Source organism: Fukomys damarensis, unplaced genomic scaffold, assembly GCF_012274545.1.
Source record: "Fukomys damarensis isolate Sample0158 unplaced genomic scaffold, DMR_v1.0_HiC HiC_scaffold_10, whole genome shotgun sequence".
Taxonomy (NCBI): domain Eukaryota; kingdom Metazoa; phylum Chordata; class Mammalia; order Rodentia; family Bathyergidae; genus Fukomys; species Fukomys damarensis.
The window spans coordinates 12,381,798-12,395,262 of NW_022900922.1; the positions used below are offsets into that span (position 1 = coordinate 12,381,798).

Consider the following 13,465-nt stretch of genomic DNA (forward strand, 5'->3'; position numbering starts at 1 on the left):
GTTACTCAGTCCAAGGCCAGCCTGAACTACACAGTGATATCCTCTCTCAAAAATAAATGAACGAGAGGCCAGGGATTTAGCTCAGTGGTGCTGCCATCTGCCTCATAAGCGCAAGGACCTGAGTTTGATCCCTGGTACACCAAAAAAAAAAAAAGAATGAGTGAAAACCAAACCAAACAGCAACTAGAAAAAGTTGTGACCTTTGAATTTTCCAGGGCTAGGCAGATGGAACTAAGCGGCAGAGCCCTTAACAGAACCCAGGCCCTGGATTCCATTCCCAGCAATGCAAAAAAAAAAAAGAAGAAGAAGAAAATCTAGAAGTTATTATTTTGAATGCCATTATTCATTAACAGTAAAGGAGTAGGGCCTGGGATTTAGCTCAGTGGTTCTGCTGCCTTCCTGGCAAGTGCAAGGTCCCAGGTTCAATCCCTGGTACCCCCCCACCACCAAAGATGGCAAAAACAGTAAAGAAATAGACTTCTCTATTAATTAGGAGGGAGCGGGTGGGAAGGGGAAGAGAATTAAAAAAAAAAAAAACAAGCTGTGGTATGTAGCTGTAACTACTTCCCAACATGATTATAAACTGCATGAACTGCAAATGTAGTAATAAAAGTTTTTTAAAAAATATTTGTACACACACACAAACACTAATTTTATCTTTTATTTTCCTGAAAGCATTTAGGGTTATTTCATTACCTGTAGATCACAGCGTTCATCATGATACTGTGATGTGTAGAAGGTTTGATTAATAGTATTATCAAAACAACAGCATTAACCAGCCTGGCACATTTGAACATGTATAGTCCCAGCTGTTGGGAGGCTGAAGTGGGAAGATCACATTGAACCCAGGAGTTCTAGATCACCCTGGGCAATGTAGTGAGACCCTCATCTCAAAAATAAAGCAACAAGCCAGGTGCGGTGGTGCACGCCTGTAATCCCAGCACTCAAGAGCCTGAGGCAGGAGGATCAGCCTCAGTAAGTTCCAGGGCAGTCTGAACTACGTAGTGAAACTCTGTCTCAGGAAAGCTACACAGTAAGTTCCAGGGCAGTCTGAACTACATAGTGAAACTCTGTCTCAGGAGAGAAAAGATTTCCTGTAATTGAGTAGAAGCCATCACTTCCCCTTTAGTTATATTTTATTGAGCATCTACCAAGTGTAACTCTAAAAGGGAAGATCCAAATGACCTGTGGGAATTCGGGAAGAAAATACAAATTTTATTTGTTACTAATTTTTTTTTTTTTTTAGCTAAGGATTGAACCCAGGGCCTCCTGCATGCTAAGCAAACTACCACTGAACTACAATTTTTATTTATCTGAAAATAAAGTATTTTTATTAATACTGAGTATGACTACAGTATTTGTATGTATGTATGTGTTTATTTTTGTACTGGGGATTGAACTCAGGGCCTTGCACTTGCTAGGCAATACTGAGCTACATTTCTGGTCCCTAGTATTTGTATTTATTTTGTAAGTAAATATATGGATATGAGTACAGATTTTTTTTTTTAACTTATGAAGTGGTATAATCAGCAAAGTTTGAAAACTACAGCCGTAAAAGGCACAAAGAACTTTGATATAATTTTTTTTAAAGATCGTATTTCTCAAAATAGCACTGGTAGTCTCTGCCATATTAACTGCCCTTATAATCTATCTTGATACACTTAAAGAATTAGAAATTACTTGAAAAGGACTGTTTGGACACTGATTAGGCAACTGGGGAGGAATAGAAAACCACTGACTTGGGAGTCCTTAGTCCTGGGTATGACTCCTGACTGCCATTTTCGGTGACATTGGGCAAATTACTGTGTCAATTTCTCAGTCTTTAGACTGAAAACAAATTCCTCCCCCACAGGGGGAAGTTGTGAAAATGTGAATTTGGTGGTAGCATCACAGGTAGGCAGTCAGAAATGCTTTCTGTGTTTACTGTGCTTGTCTTTTATCAATATTGTACAGCAAGAATTTTTCAGTGTTGTTTGAAGTGATTCTAGCTACTACTGTACTGTAACAGTTGCCTGATTTGTCACAAATATCTTAAATTGCCTAAAAAGAAATAAAACATCAGAATTTGTAGAACAAGACCAAATTTACTGATATTTTTCCCCCACTGATACTGGGGATTGAACTCAGGGCCTTCGTAATGAGCTACATCCTCAGCCATTTTAAAATTTTTTTATTATAATTTTTATTTTGAGACAAGGCATTGCTAAGTTGCATAGGCTGGGCTAGAATTTGTACTCCTCCCTCAACCTCAGTTGCTGGGATTATAGGTGTGCACCACTGTGCCTGACTCAAAATTTACTGATTATTTGTAACTGTAGTTAGTACTGTGTTTATTGCCTTTTTGTCCATTCCTTTCAAATAGATGCCCTCCAGTTGCCTTAATTCTATGATATTTATGCATCTGCGTATATATACATACACATGTATGCAAAAAATCTGCTAAAGCAGTTGTGATGATTGAATAATGATTTACATGAAAAGTTCATGGTTAAATTTCAAAATAGGTTTGTTTTTCTAGGAGCATTCATGATTCTGAAGAATTTTGTAAAAATTTCTGCCATTTGTGAAAGAATCATATAACAAAACTGATCTGTTAGATCTTACTGTTAAAGGCTACTTCACTAGTTCATATCAGTTTGATTATATAGACTTACATTTTTTATTTTTTATTTTTTGGTACTGGGGATCGAACTTGGGTCCTTGTGCTTGTGAGGCAGGTGGCAGAACCACTGAGCTAAATCCCCAGCATTATTTTGATTATTTAAAACTCTTGTTCTCCTTCCTTAGTTTTGAATCAGGAAATTGAGGCATTCAGTCTTTCTGAAGATGCTACATCAGAGCTCTCCGAGGACCGAGTTGTCAGTGTGAGCTTCCGAGTTCTCTACCCAATCATTATTACCAGTCTCGGGGTGTTCTACGACACCGGTGACGTGGGTTTCCAGAGGAACATCACAGTGAAGCTTTATCAGGCAGAACAGGAGGTAAGCACTACTTTCTACAGAACATCCTATGTTTTCCTTGTTCCATAACCTAACTTTTCCTTATGGTATGCCGTAGATAGGAAGAGTATATAATTCTCTCTTGGGCTGGAGATTTAGCTCAGTGGTTCTGCTGCCTGCCTCGCAAGTGTAAGGACCCTAGCTTGATCCCTGGTACCAAAAAAAAATTCTCTTTTGTTGAGAGAGACTTCCACCTTTCTTCCTTTATTGACTAAATGCAGAATACGTTGTAGTGCAAAAAATTATACTACTGTCTGGGCGTGGTGGCACACACCTGTGATCCCAGCACTCGGGAGGCTGAGGCAGGAGGATTGCTGTGAGTTTGAGACCAGTCTGGGCTACACAGTGAGTTCCAGGTCAGTCTCACCTACAAAGTAAAACCCTGTCTCAAAAAAAACCAAAACAAAAATGAGAATCAAGACTTGTCATGTAGAGGTACAAGATCCCAATAATGAATGTAACTGTACTGTATCCCTAAAATGTACCAATAAACTCAATTAAAGCTGAAAAAAAAGAAAAAAGAAAAAACCAAAACAAGCAAACAAAAATATAATTATACTACTGGTTTGAAAAGAGGTTAACTGTGAATAAATGCATTATATCTAGAAAAGAAAAATGTTGGACTAGATTAGAAATTTCCAGGGCAGGGGATTTGGCTCTGTGGTTCTGCTTCCTGCCTCGCAATCACGAGGGCATGAGTTCAATCCCTGGGTTAAAAAAAACAACAACAAAAAAATCCAATCCAAAAGCTCAGAAGTTTGTGATGGGTATAAAAATTTGGGACCTTGTAGCTGAGTGTGGTGGTGAACACCTGTAATCCCAGCACTCAGGAGGCTGAGACAGGAGGATCACAGCAAGTTTGAGGCCAGCCTAGGCTATGTAGTGAGACCTTGTCTCAAAAGACAAAAAAAATTGGGGGCCTCTTAGGATTATATCTCTTCCAACCCTAAAAATTTACAACAAAGGGCTAAGAGATTTTTGTAATAAAAATGTAAGAAGAAGAAAAATTCAGAACAATTGTGGTTACTCTTTTTCTGGATTTGGGGAGATCCAATTTTATCACATGATATATCAGAAGGAGTGTAGAATGGAATTGTATTGGAAAAGATCTGTTTCTGGGTTTTAAAAATACTGAAAATGCAAAATAAATCTATCTTTTTATTTATTTATTTATTGGATCCGGGAATTGAACTCAGGTCCTTGTGCTTGCGAGGCAGGCAGTGGAACCACTGAGCTAAATCCCTGGCCTTCTCATCTTTTTAAAATGTGTTTCACACATTGGTACACTTCACCCTTGAGTGCTTTGGCGTGCATATCGTTAGCTAGAGTTTAATTTTTTTATTGTTCTTAAACTACATAAAGTGGAATGTGCATGCAGTTTTAAATTCTATAACCTGTTTAACCCAAGCTTCTGTCGTTACCTGAAGCATGTGATCCTAGATAGTTCTCTTATGTTCCTTTGCAGTCAGTTCCTTTCCTATTGCCCAAAGGCAGCCACTGTTCAGATTTTTTTGTTTTGCCATAGACTGATTTTATCTATTCTGGGACTTCATATATAAACGGGAAGCTTACAGAAGTGCTCTATTATATACATCATCTGTTACTCCACATTTTGAAACTATTCATCATGTTATATGATTAGTGAATTTTCCCTTTTCATTCTTTTTAATTGCTGAGTAGTAGCCTAAAAGTATAGGCTAGCCTGCCTTGTAAGCACAAGGACCCAAGTTCAATCCCCGGTACCAAAAATAAATAAATATAAGTATAGGCTACCTATCCATTCTAGTGTTGGTGGGAACCCAGACTGTTTCCAAGGTTTTTATCCTTTAGTTTGTTACTGTGATGAATTGCATTTTATTTATTATTAGAAATTGTATTTTATACACATCAAAAGGGGGGGGGGCTTTTCTTTTTATAAACACTTAAGAATCTCTAGTATTTTTTATAGGAAATATTTACTCTGTTTACATTTAATAATTGTCACAGTGGTCAGATTTCAACTTTTTTCTTATTTTTTTGGTACTAGGGATTGAACTCAGGACCTTGTGCTTGAGAGGCAGGTGGCAGAACCACTGAGCTAAATCCCCAGCCCCAGATTACAAGTTTCATATTATCACTTGTGTTCTGTTTGATTCTCCTTTTTGTTCCTCCTTTTCTGCCTTCTTTGAGGTTAAATATATTTTTTAGAATTTTATTTTAATTTTTCTGTTGGCTTTTTAGCTAGTTCCATGTTACTACTTTTGTGTATGGTTGACATAAGGATTATAATACATATCCCAGATTTTTCAGTCTTAGAGATGCTTAGAGTTCCATTTAACATCATGAATTTGTTCCCATTACTCCGCTTTGTATCGTATATGTGCACTAAATCTTACAGTATATATTTTTTGCTTTAAACAGTGTATATTAAAGGATTGTAGAGAAAGTCTTGTATTTCCCCACATAGTTAGCATTTCTATTGTTTGTCTGTGAATACCTAAATGTCTCTCTGCTATAATCTACCTTTAGTTCTGATAATATTTGCTGCTGCTGAATTTGCTTAGTTTTCATTTTTCTGAAAATATTTTAATTTTACTCTATTTTCATGGATTGTTTTCTGGATATGAAATTTTGGGTGGTGATTGTTGTTTTCTTTTCCAGTATTTTAATGATTTATCTCCATGTTTTTGGCCTCCATTGTTTCTGGTGAGATGTCACCATCCTTCGATAACTGTTCTCATTAGTGGTGCGACTGTTCCTTTGTTTGGGGGCTACTTTTATATTTGGTTTTAAATAATTTGATTATTGTACCTTGCGGTCGTTTTTGTATGTCTCTTCTGCTCAGGACTTCCCAAGTTTTTTAAATCTAAATGTGCATCTTTTACCAAGTTTGGAGAATTTTCAGCTGATAACTGCTTCAGAACTTTTTCCAGGGCCACTCATTCCATCTGTTCTTTCTCAGATTCCGGTTACTTGTATGCTAGATCTCTAAGTATTTTCCCTACCGGTCGCAAATCTGTGGAGTTTTTTTCATTTTCCTTCCATTTTTTTCAGCTTTACATTCTGTTAATCTATATTTAAATTCACTAACTTTTCTGCCATCTCAAATCTGCAGTTAAGCTTACTCAATGAACCTTTAATTTTAGGTTTATTTTAAATACACTTCTTCAGTTTTCAGTTCTTTTTTTTTTACAGTTTTGATTTCTCTAAAATCTCTGTGTTATTCATTAATTTTGAGCATGTTTTTGTCTAGTAGGACTGTGCTATAACTACTTAAAAAAAAAAAACCCTAGTGGGTTTATTCCAAGTTATCTCGGGGTCTTTAATGATCTTTACTGATCATCATCTTTTTCTCTTGAGTATCATAATCTTTTTCTGTTGTATATCTGGTACCTTGGATTAAAGCCTGGGTACTGTGAATGATTGGGTGTAGGAGCCCTGGATTCCATTTTATTCCTCAAAGAGTATTGATTTTTTTTTTACTTGTTTTGTTTTAGCAGGCAGTTAAATTGGCCAGACACAGATTCCAAACTGCTTTTCTTGCAGTGAACAGCAGCTGAAATCTCTATATTCAGTTTTGGCCTTACATGGACTGCTTTGAGTTTGGCTTCAAATGTGTGTTTCATGAGTCAGCCACAGATTTGGGCGGAGTTGGTGTGTAGAATTTGTGGCTGTCCCTCTGTGCAAAGTTCATGCTATGCGGGGGATTCCCCTTCACTTTTTAGCTGATGTTTTCTTTTCCTCTGTCCTTTAATTTTTCAGGCAGAAAGACTACAGGTTTTTATTCAGCCTTTTAGTTACCCTAGAGTTCTACCTTTGGACAAAAATCAGTAAAGAAGGTGGGCTGGGCTGGGGATTAGCTCAGTGGTACCGCCACCTGCCTTGCAAGTTCGATCCCTGGTAAAAAAAAAAAAAAAAAAAAAGAAAGAAACATGGGAAACTTATCCAGTTTCCTTCTTCACGTGTTACTCTCCTCCATGTTCTTCCTGTTTGATCCAGTTCCAGTGCTTTTAGGTCATTGTTTTTTAAGTTTTGTCCTGAGTTCATAGTTGTTATCTGTAGAATTAGTCTTGGAAGGCCCTAGTAAATATAAAGATTAATTTAAGTTTAAATTTTTTTTTGCTTCTTCTTTAGAAGTTATAGTTTTGAGTGTATTGATAGACATAATAGAGGGAACAAATGAATCCAGCCCCTGGACTATAGTGAGTAGAGCTTTGTCAAGTTTCTCAGCTGTAGTAGTCTGTGTGTCAAGATACTGAACACTTGTAATCCAGAACTCAGGAGGCTGAGGGAGCAGGTTTGCCTGGACTACATAATGAGTTTAAGGCCAGCCTGAAGTACATATCGGAAACCCTGTCTCACCCCCCAAAAAAAAATTAATTAAAGAAAAGACTCATTGAATGGAGAGTGGGGTAGCGAAGAGATAAACCACTACCATATTATGTGGGAGGTCAGGTTCTAGCCCCAGAATTCCCCGTACATACACACAAAAATTTATTGATGCTGAAACTCAGGCAGGTAGCTGAAATTGCACTGATTGTGAATTCATTGTTATCCTTATCTAGAAATTAGGATTAATGTTGAATTTTTGATTCAACTAAATTGTCTCGGTATGGTCTTCTTAAAAAAATAATTTGTAATGCTTGGGTTGCCAGTAAAGAAGTTTAGTTCAAACACAGTATTTTGATCGTGTTGAAACTTTTAGTTGCTGTATTTTTAGCCAGAGAGGAGTTAGTAATATTTTGTGCTCAAAAAGAACTGGTAGAAGGTCCTAAAGGGTTCATGGATACACATAAGAAATGTAATGAAAAAAAAAAGTGAATGTTTAAATTAAAAAAATTTTTATTACACCATAAGACACACTGGGCTAGGCCTGGTGGAGCACACCTGTAATCCCAGCACTGAGGCTGAGGCAGGAGGATTGTCGAGAGTTGCAGGCCAGCTTGGGCTATATAGTAAGTTTAAGGTCAGCCTGAACTGCATAGTGAGACTGTTTCAAAAAAAAAAGACACATTGCCATTAATCCCCCTCTCTTTGGACACACTCATCCCATCATTCTTGCTACTTTATGAAGGAGTTTGGAAGATTTATTTTGGGCGTGTCTTTAGTTGCATTGTCCTAACTGCCTTGATGTTCTAAATTGATTCAGAACATTTACCTTTTTCAGTCACTCTGACTTTGGGGAATAGCAGAAGTCAAATAGTGCCAGATCTGGTGAATACGGTAGGAATATGATACACGATGTAATTTTTTTATGATCTTGCCTTTTCATTGGATGGCACTGGGCAGCAGCACGTATCATATTTTTGATGTCACCTTGTATAGACATAAAAGAACTTCCAGAACTTCTCCAGAAAGTGGCATGGACAATGGGATAAGTGGGTCACACATCATAGTGCAAAATATGTCCTAAGTACATTGCTAAGAACTGGTGTTCATGAAAGAAATAGACAACTACAGTGACTTGTCCATTGTAAACTTCTACATAGTCTTGACTGCTTTAACAGAAGTTTTACTTGTGGCACCTTAGTATATAAAGATAGCCATGAGAATAAGACAATTTTCTCAGCTGAAAGAAATGGGAGTGCACAAAGCAAACAGATATCCTGAGAATCAGTTCTCTTTTATATTCCCTTTTTTGTTTAGTGGATATTATCTTATGAAGGTTTGTTTTGTTTTTGTTTTGGGATTTAACCCAGAGCTTTGCACTGAATTTTATCCCCCCCGCTTTTTTAGACAGAGTTTCCCTAAATTGCCCTTGGCTAATGTTTCCAAAACTATATTGAACAGAAGTGGTGACAGTGGACATCCTTGTCGTGTTCTGATTTTAGTGTGAAGTTTTCAGTTTTGACCATTTAGTATGATGTTGGCTGTTGGCTTTTCATAGATAGCTTTTATCAAGTTAAGATAAAGACAGTCTATACCAGTTTTTTTGCAGGGTTTTTATCATGAATGGGTGTTGAATTTTTCGAATGCTTTTTCTACATCTATTGAGATGATGATATTGTTTTTGTCCTTGACTGTGCTAATATAGAGTATTACATTTATTGATTTATGTATGTTAAACCATCCTTGCATCCCTGGGATAAATCAGACTTGGTAAGTGTGTATGATCTTGATGACCCTCTGTGTTCTCTTTGCCAGTATCTTTTTGAGGATTTTTGCATCTGTGTTCATTAGGGAGATTGGCCTGTAATTCTCTCTTTTTGGTTGGGTCTTTCCCTGATTTTGGAATCAAAATAACACTTGCTTTCAGCAATGAATTTGGAAGTATTGCTTCCCTTGCAGTTTCATTGAATTTAAAGAGTAGTGGCAGTAACAAGAGAAAGAAATAAAAGCTATAAAGATAGGAAAGGGAGAAGTTAAACTGTCATTATTTGATACTCTACATAGAAGACCCAAAAAACTCCACCAAAAGACTTCTAGATTTAATTGGCAGATTCAGTAAAGTAACTGGATACAAGGTGAACACTGAAAAATCAATAGCTTTCTTGTATACAAATAACAGACTCACTGAGAGTGAAATTAGGGAAACAATCCCTTTCACAATAAGATCCAAAAAATGAAATATCTAGGAAGCAATCTAACAGGAAACAAAAGACCTCTACATTGTGAAGTACAGCACTCTGAAAAAAGATTGAAGAGGTTATAAAAAAAGGAAGACATCCCTTGTTCCTGGGTAGGAAGAATCAGTATAGTAAAAATGGCCATACTTCCAAAACTGCAATACAGATTCAATGGAATCCCCATTGAAATCCCAATAGTATATTTCACAGAACTAGAGAAAACAATCCAAAAATGCATTTGGAACCAGAAGAGATCTAGAATAGCAAAAGGACTTGTAGGCTACAGAGGCATGAGAGAGGGTATCACAATCCCCAACTTGAAAATATACTACAAAGCCATTGTGATAAAAACAGCATGGTACTGGCAAAGAAACAAACCTGAGGATCAGTGGAACAGATTAAAAGATGCAGAAACAACTCCTGACATACTCAGCTACCTCACCTTTAACAAAGGAGACAATGATGCTCACTGGAGGAAAGATAGCCTCTTTAATAAGTGGTGTTGAAAAAACTGTGTTTCAACTTGTCAGAGATTAAAACTAGACCTGTAACTTTCGCCATGCACTAAACTAAAATTCAATTGGATTAAAGATACAAATATTAAAACAGAGGGCCGGGGATTTAACTCAGTGGTTCAGTGGCCTGCCTTGCAAGCGCAAGGACTCGAGTTCAATCCCCGGTACCAAAAAAGCAGAAACACTAGGGCTGGGAATTTAGCTCAGTGGTTCTGCCACCTGCCTTGCAAGCACAAGGACCCAAGTTCGATCCCCCGTACCAAAAAGAAAAAAAAAAAAACACTAAACTTGACAGAAGATAAGTTAGGTAGAACTCTTAAAGATATTGGCATAGGAAAAGACTTTATGAACAAATACTCAGTAGCACAAAAAATCAACAACTGGGATCTCATCTTTTTAAAAAGCTTCTGCACTGCCAGAGAAATTACAAGCAGAGCTGAGAGAAAAAATTTTTACTGGCTGTTACTCAAAGGTCTACTATCTAGAATATATAAAGAACTCAAAAAAATCAGACCCCCCCCAATATAAAGACTCATTTCAAAAGTGGGCATCTGAAATGAACAGACATTTCTAAGACAAATAAGTAAAAGGAGCAAATAAACATATGAAAAAATGTTCAACATCACTGGTCATTTGAGAGATGCAGATGAAAACAACACTGAGATTCCACCTCACCCCACAAAGAATGGCTGCTACCAAGAAACCAAACAATAACAAATGCTGGCGGGGTTGTAGGGAGAAAGGAACCCTTCTTCACTGTTGGTGGGAGTGCAGACTGGTGCAACCACTGTGGAAATCAATATGAAAATATCTCAAAAAACTAGGATTAGAAGGTCCCATTTGATCCAGCTGTCCCTCTGCTGGGAATCTTCCCAAAAGAATTAAAAGAATCATACTGCAGTGATACATGCTCACCTGTGTTTATAGAGGCACAGTTTGTAATAGCTAAAGTTTGGAGACAGTGCAATTGCCCATCAACTGGAGACTGGATAAAAAAGATGTGTTTTGTGGGCCGGGTGTGGCGGCGCACACCTGCAATCCCAGCCCTCAGGAGGCTGAGGCAGGAGGATTGCTATGAGTTCAAGGCCAGCCTTGGCTAAATAATGAGTTCCAGGTCAGTCTCAACTATATAGTGAGACCCTGTCTAAAAAAAAAAAAAAAGATGTGTTTTATTTTTAATAAAATGAAGTACTACTCAGCCATAAAGAATGGGAAACTAGATATATATATATATATATATATATATATATAGCTAAGTGGATGCACATTGAGGGCATACTCTTAAGTGAAATTAGTAAGTCACATGTGTAAATACTGAATAGTTTCTCTGGTCTGAAAAACTTAAGTATCAAAATGTATAATTGATGTTGTGTAATAGGAAGAAAAGGTCTAAAGGAGTAGAAGAAGTTGGGTAGAAGAAAGGTAACATGGGAAGAGAAAAATATGTGAAAAGGAAAAACATGGAACAAAGTCTTTGTAAACGGAAGGGTGGAGGGGGTGAAGAGAGGGCAGGGGTATGGGGAAAATAAGAACCAAGGTAAGTCATGTAAAGGTACAAGATCCCCATGATGAATGTAACTATATTGTATACCTAAAATGTACCAATAAACTTAATAAAGATAAAAAGTAAATAAATAAATTGTCTAGCTTGGGCTCAAGACTTGCAGTCCTGCCTTGGCATTGCAAGAGTGCTGGGATTCTACTGCATTCAGCCTGATAGTTCTTTTTGAAGGGGGTTCCTGAGTCCTTTTGTTCCCATTCTCTATAAATTTGTGATTTTTATGTTAATTTTTAAACCTTTGAGGGAGTTTGTTTTGTTTTGAGGGAGTTTTGACACTGATTGGCTGAATTTAATAACACCTCTCACTTCCTTTAATGCTTTTCATCTCAAGATGGGTTTTGTTTTTAGGGTTATGTTTAGTAGTTGAGAATTTAAAGGCAACTTTGGTTATCTTAAATATCTTTTCATAATAAGCACAAATGCACTAGAAAACCCCACAATTGTTAGAATCACAGTAGAACGAGTCACCATGGTTAGGACCATAATGGATTTTATTGACTGATCCGCCTGGAAGGTGTTGTAAGACTTGTTGCGTATGTAGTATATAACATGAAATATTTTTTTCTTCTCTTTGTTTTTCTATTTCATGCCCCTTGCCTTTCCCAACATGTAGGAGGCCCTCTTCGTTGCTCGCTTTAGTCCTCCGAGCTGTGGCATTCAGGTGAACAAGCTGTGGTACAAGCCTGTGGAACAATTCATCTTACCAGAGGTACAGGGTTGAGCCCATCATAGGAGGGGTGGATGCTGGCAAGGAGAGGAGAGGAAGGAACCAGGTGTGGATGTACTAAAATGTAGCGCTCTGCCTTTACACTTCCAGAGAACTTTACCATCCCTCAGAGGTGTGTCTCTGTGGTTTATTTGGTAGAGAACTGACAGTTTCAGTGAGAAAGGGCTATATTAGATATCGATAGACAGACCAAACACAAAGCACTTGCTGGAAATCACATAGTTGCTTTATCATTGGTCCTGGAGTGACACTGCAGTATGGTTATAGAGCATGACAGAAGCTGGCATGAACAGATTATTCATCCATCTGCTTCAACCCCTGTAATCAATCTGTTTTGGTCTAGTGAGAGCATTCCTGAACTGAGTGCTTTGGTTGGTTGGTTTTTTCAGTACCAGGAATTGAATTCAGGACTTTGTGCTTGCTTGCAGGGCAGACATGGTGCCACTGAGCCACATCCTTGGCCCTGAACTCGGTGCTTAGATAGCTCTGGGATTCACTTTAGATCATCTATAGAGCTCATCCTGCAACTTCAGAGCTGAGTTGAGATTTGGAAATTCGACTGTTAACCAGCCCTCTCAGTTACAGTCTCATAACAGCAGAACTGCATCTTATATCTGTATCTTTAAATCTATATGCTGTAGATTTTAGAGTACAGATTGTTAAAACCATGTGTGCTGATTCTGTGAATGTCAAAAGTATCTCTCTTTCACCCACGTGTGAACTTCCATTTAAAAACATCTTTAGTCAGGCATAGTGGCTCACGCCTATAATCCCAGCACTCAGGAGGCTGAAGCAGGAGTATCACTGTGAGTTTGAGGCCAGCCTGGGCTACATAACAAGACCTTGTTTCAAAAGTTTTTTTTTTTTTTTTTTTTAATTAAAACCTTTAATAAAAGCAAAGCTAAAACACACTGGAAAAAAATAGAAAATGTAGGTATGCTAAAGGAAAACCATTAAGAAAATAAAAATCCCATAACTCAGATATAATTACATTTAACATTTGGCTTCTATGCATATAGAGTTGCTAAGATTATATTGTTCATTTCTGTTTTACAATTTACTTTAACATGACCATATTTATATAAATATTCTTCATTTATAGGGTTACATTGTGTGGA

At 37.4% G+C, this 13,465-nt stretch overlaps 1 protein-coding gene across 1 annotated transcript in view; it reads left to right on the forward strand.

Annotated features, from left to right (window-relative positions):
* The window catches only part of B3galnt2 (beta-1,3-N-acetylgalactosaminyltransferase 2), a 63,420-nt gene that overhangs the window by 16,398 nt on the left and 33,557 nt on the right, over positions 1-13,465 (forward strand). The window contains exons 4-5 of the mRNA XM_019207186.2: positions 2,788-2,981; positions 12,234-12,329. Of these exons, the coding sequence (XP_019062731.2) occupies positions 2,788-2,981; positions 12,234-12,329 (290 nt within the window). The remainder of the gene's footprint in view (positions 1-2,787; positions 2,982-12,233; positions 12,330-13,465) is intronic.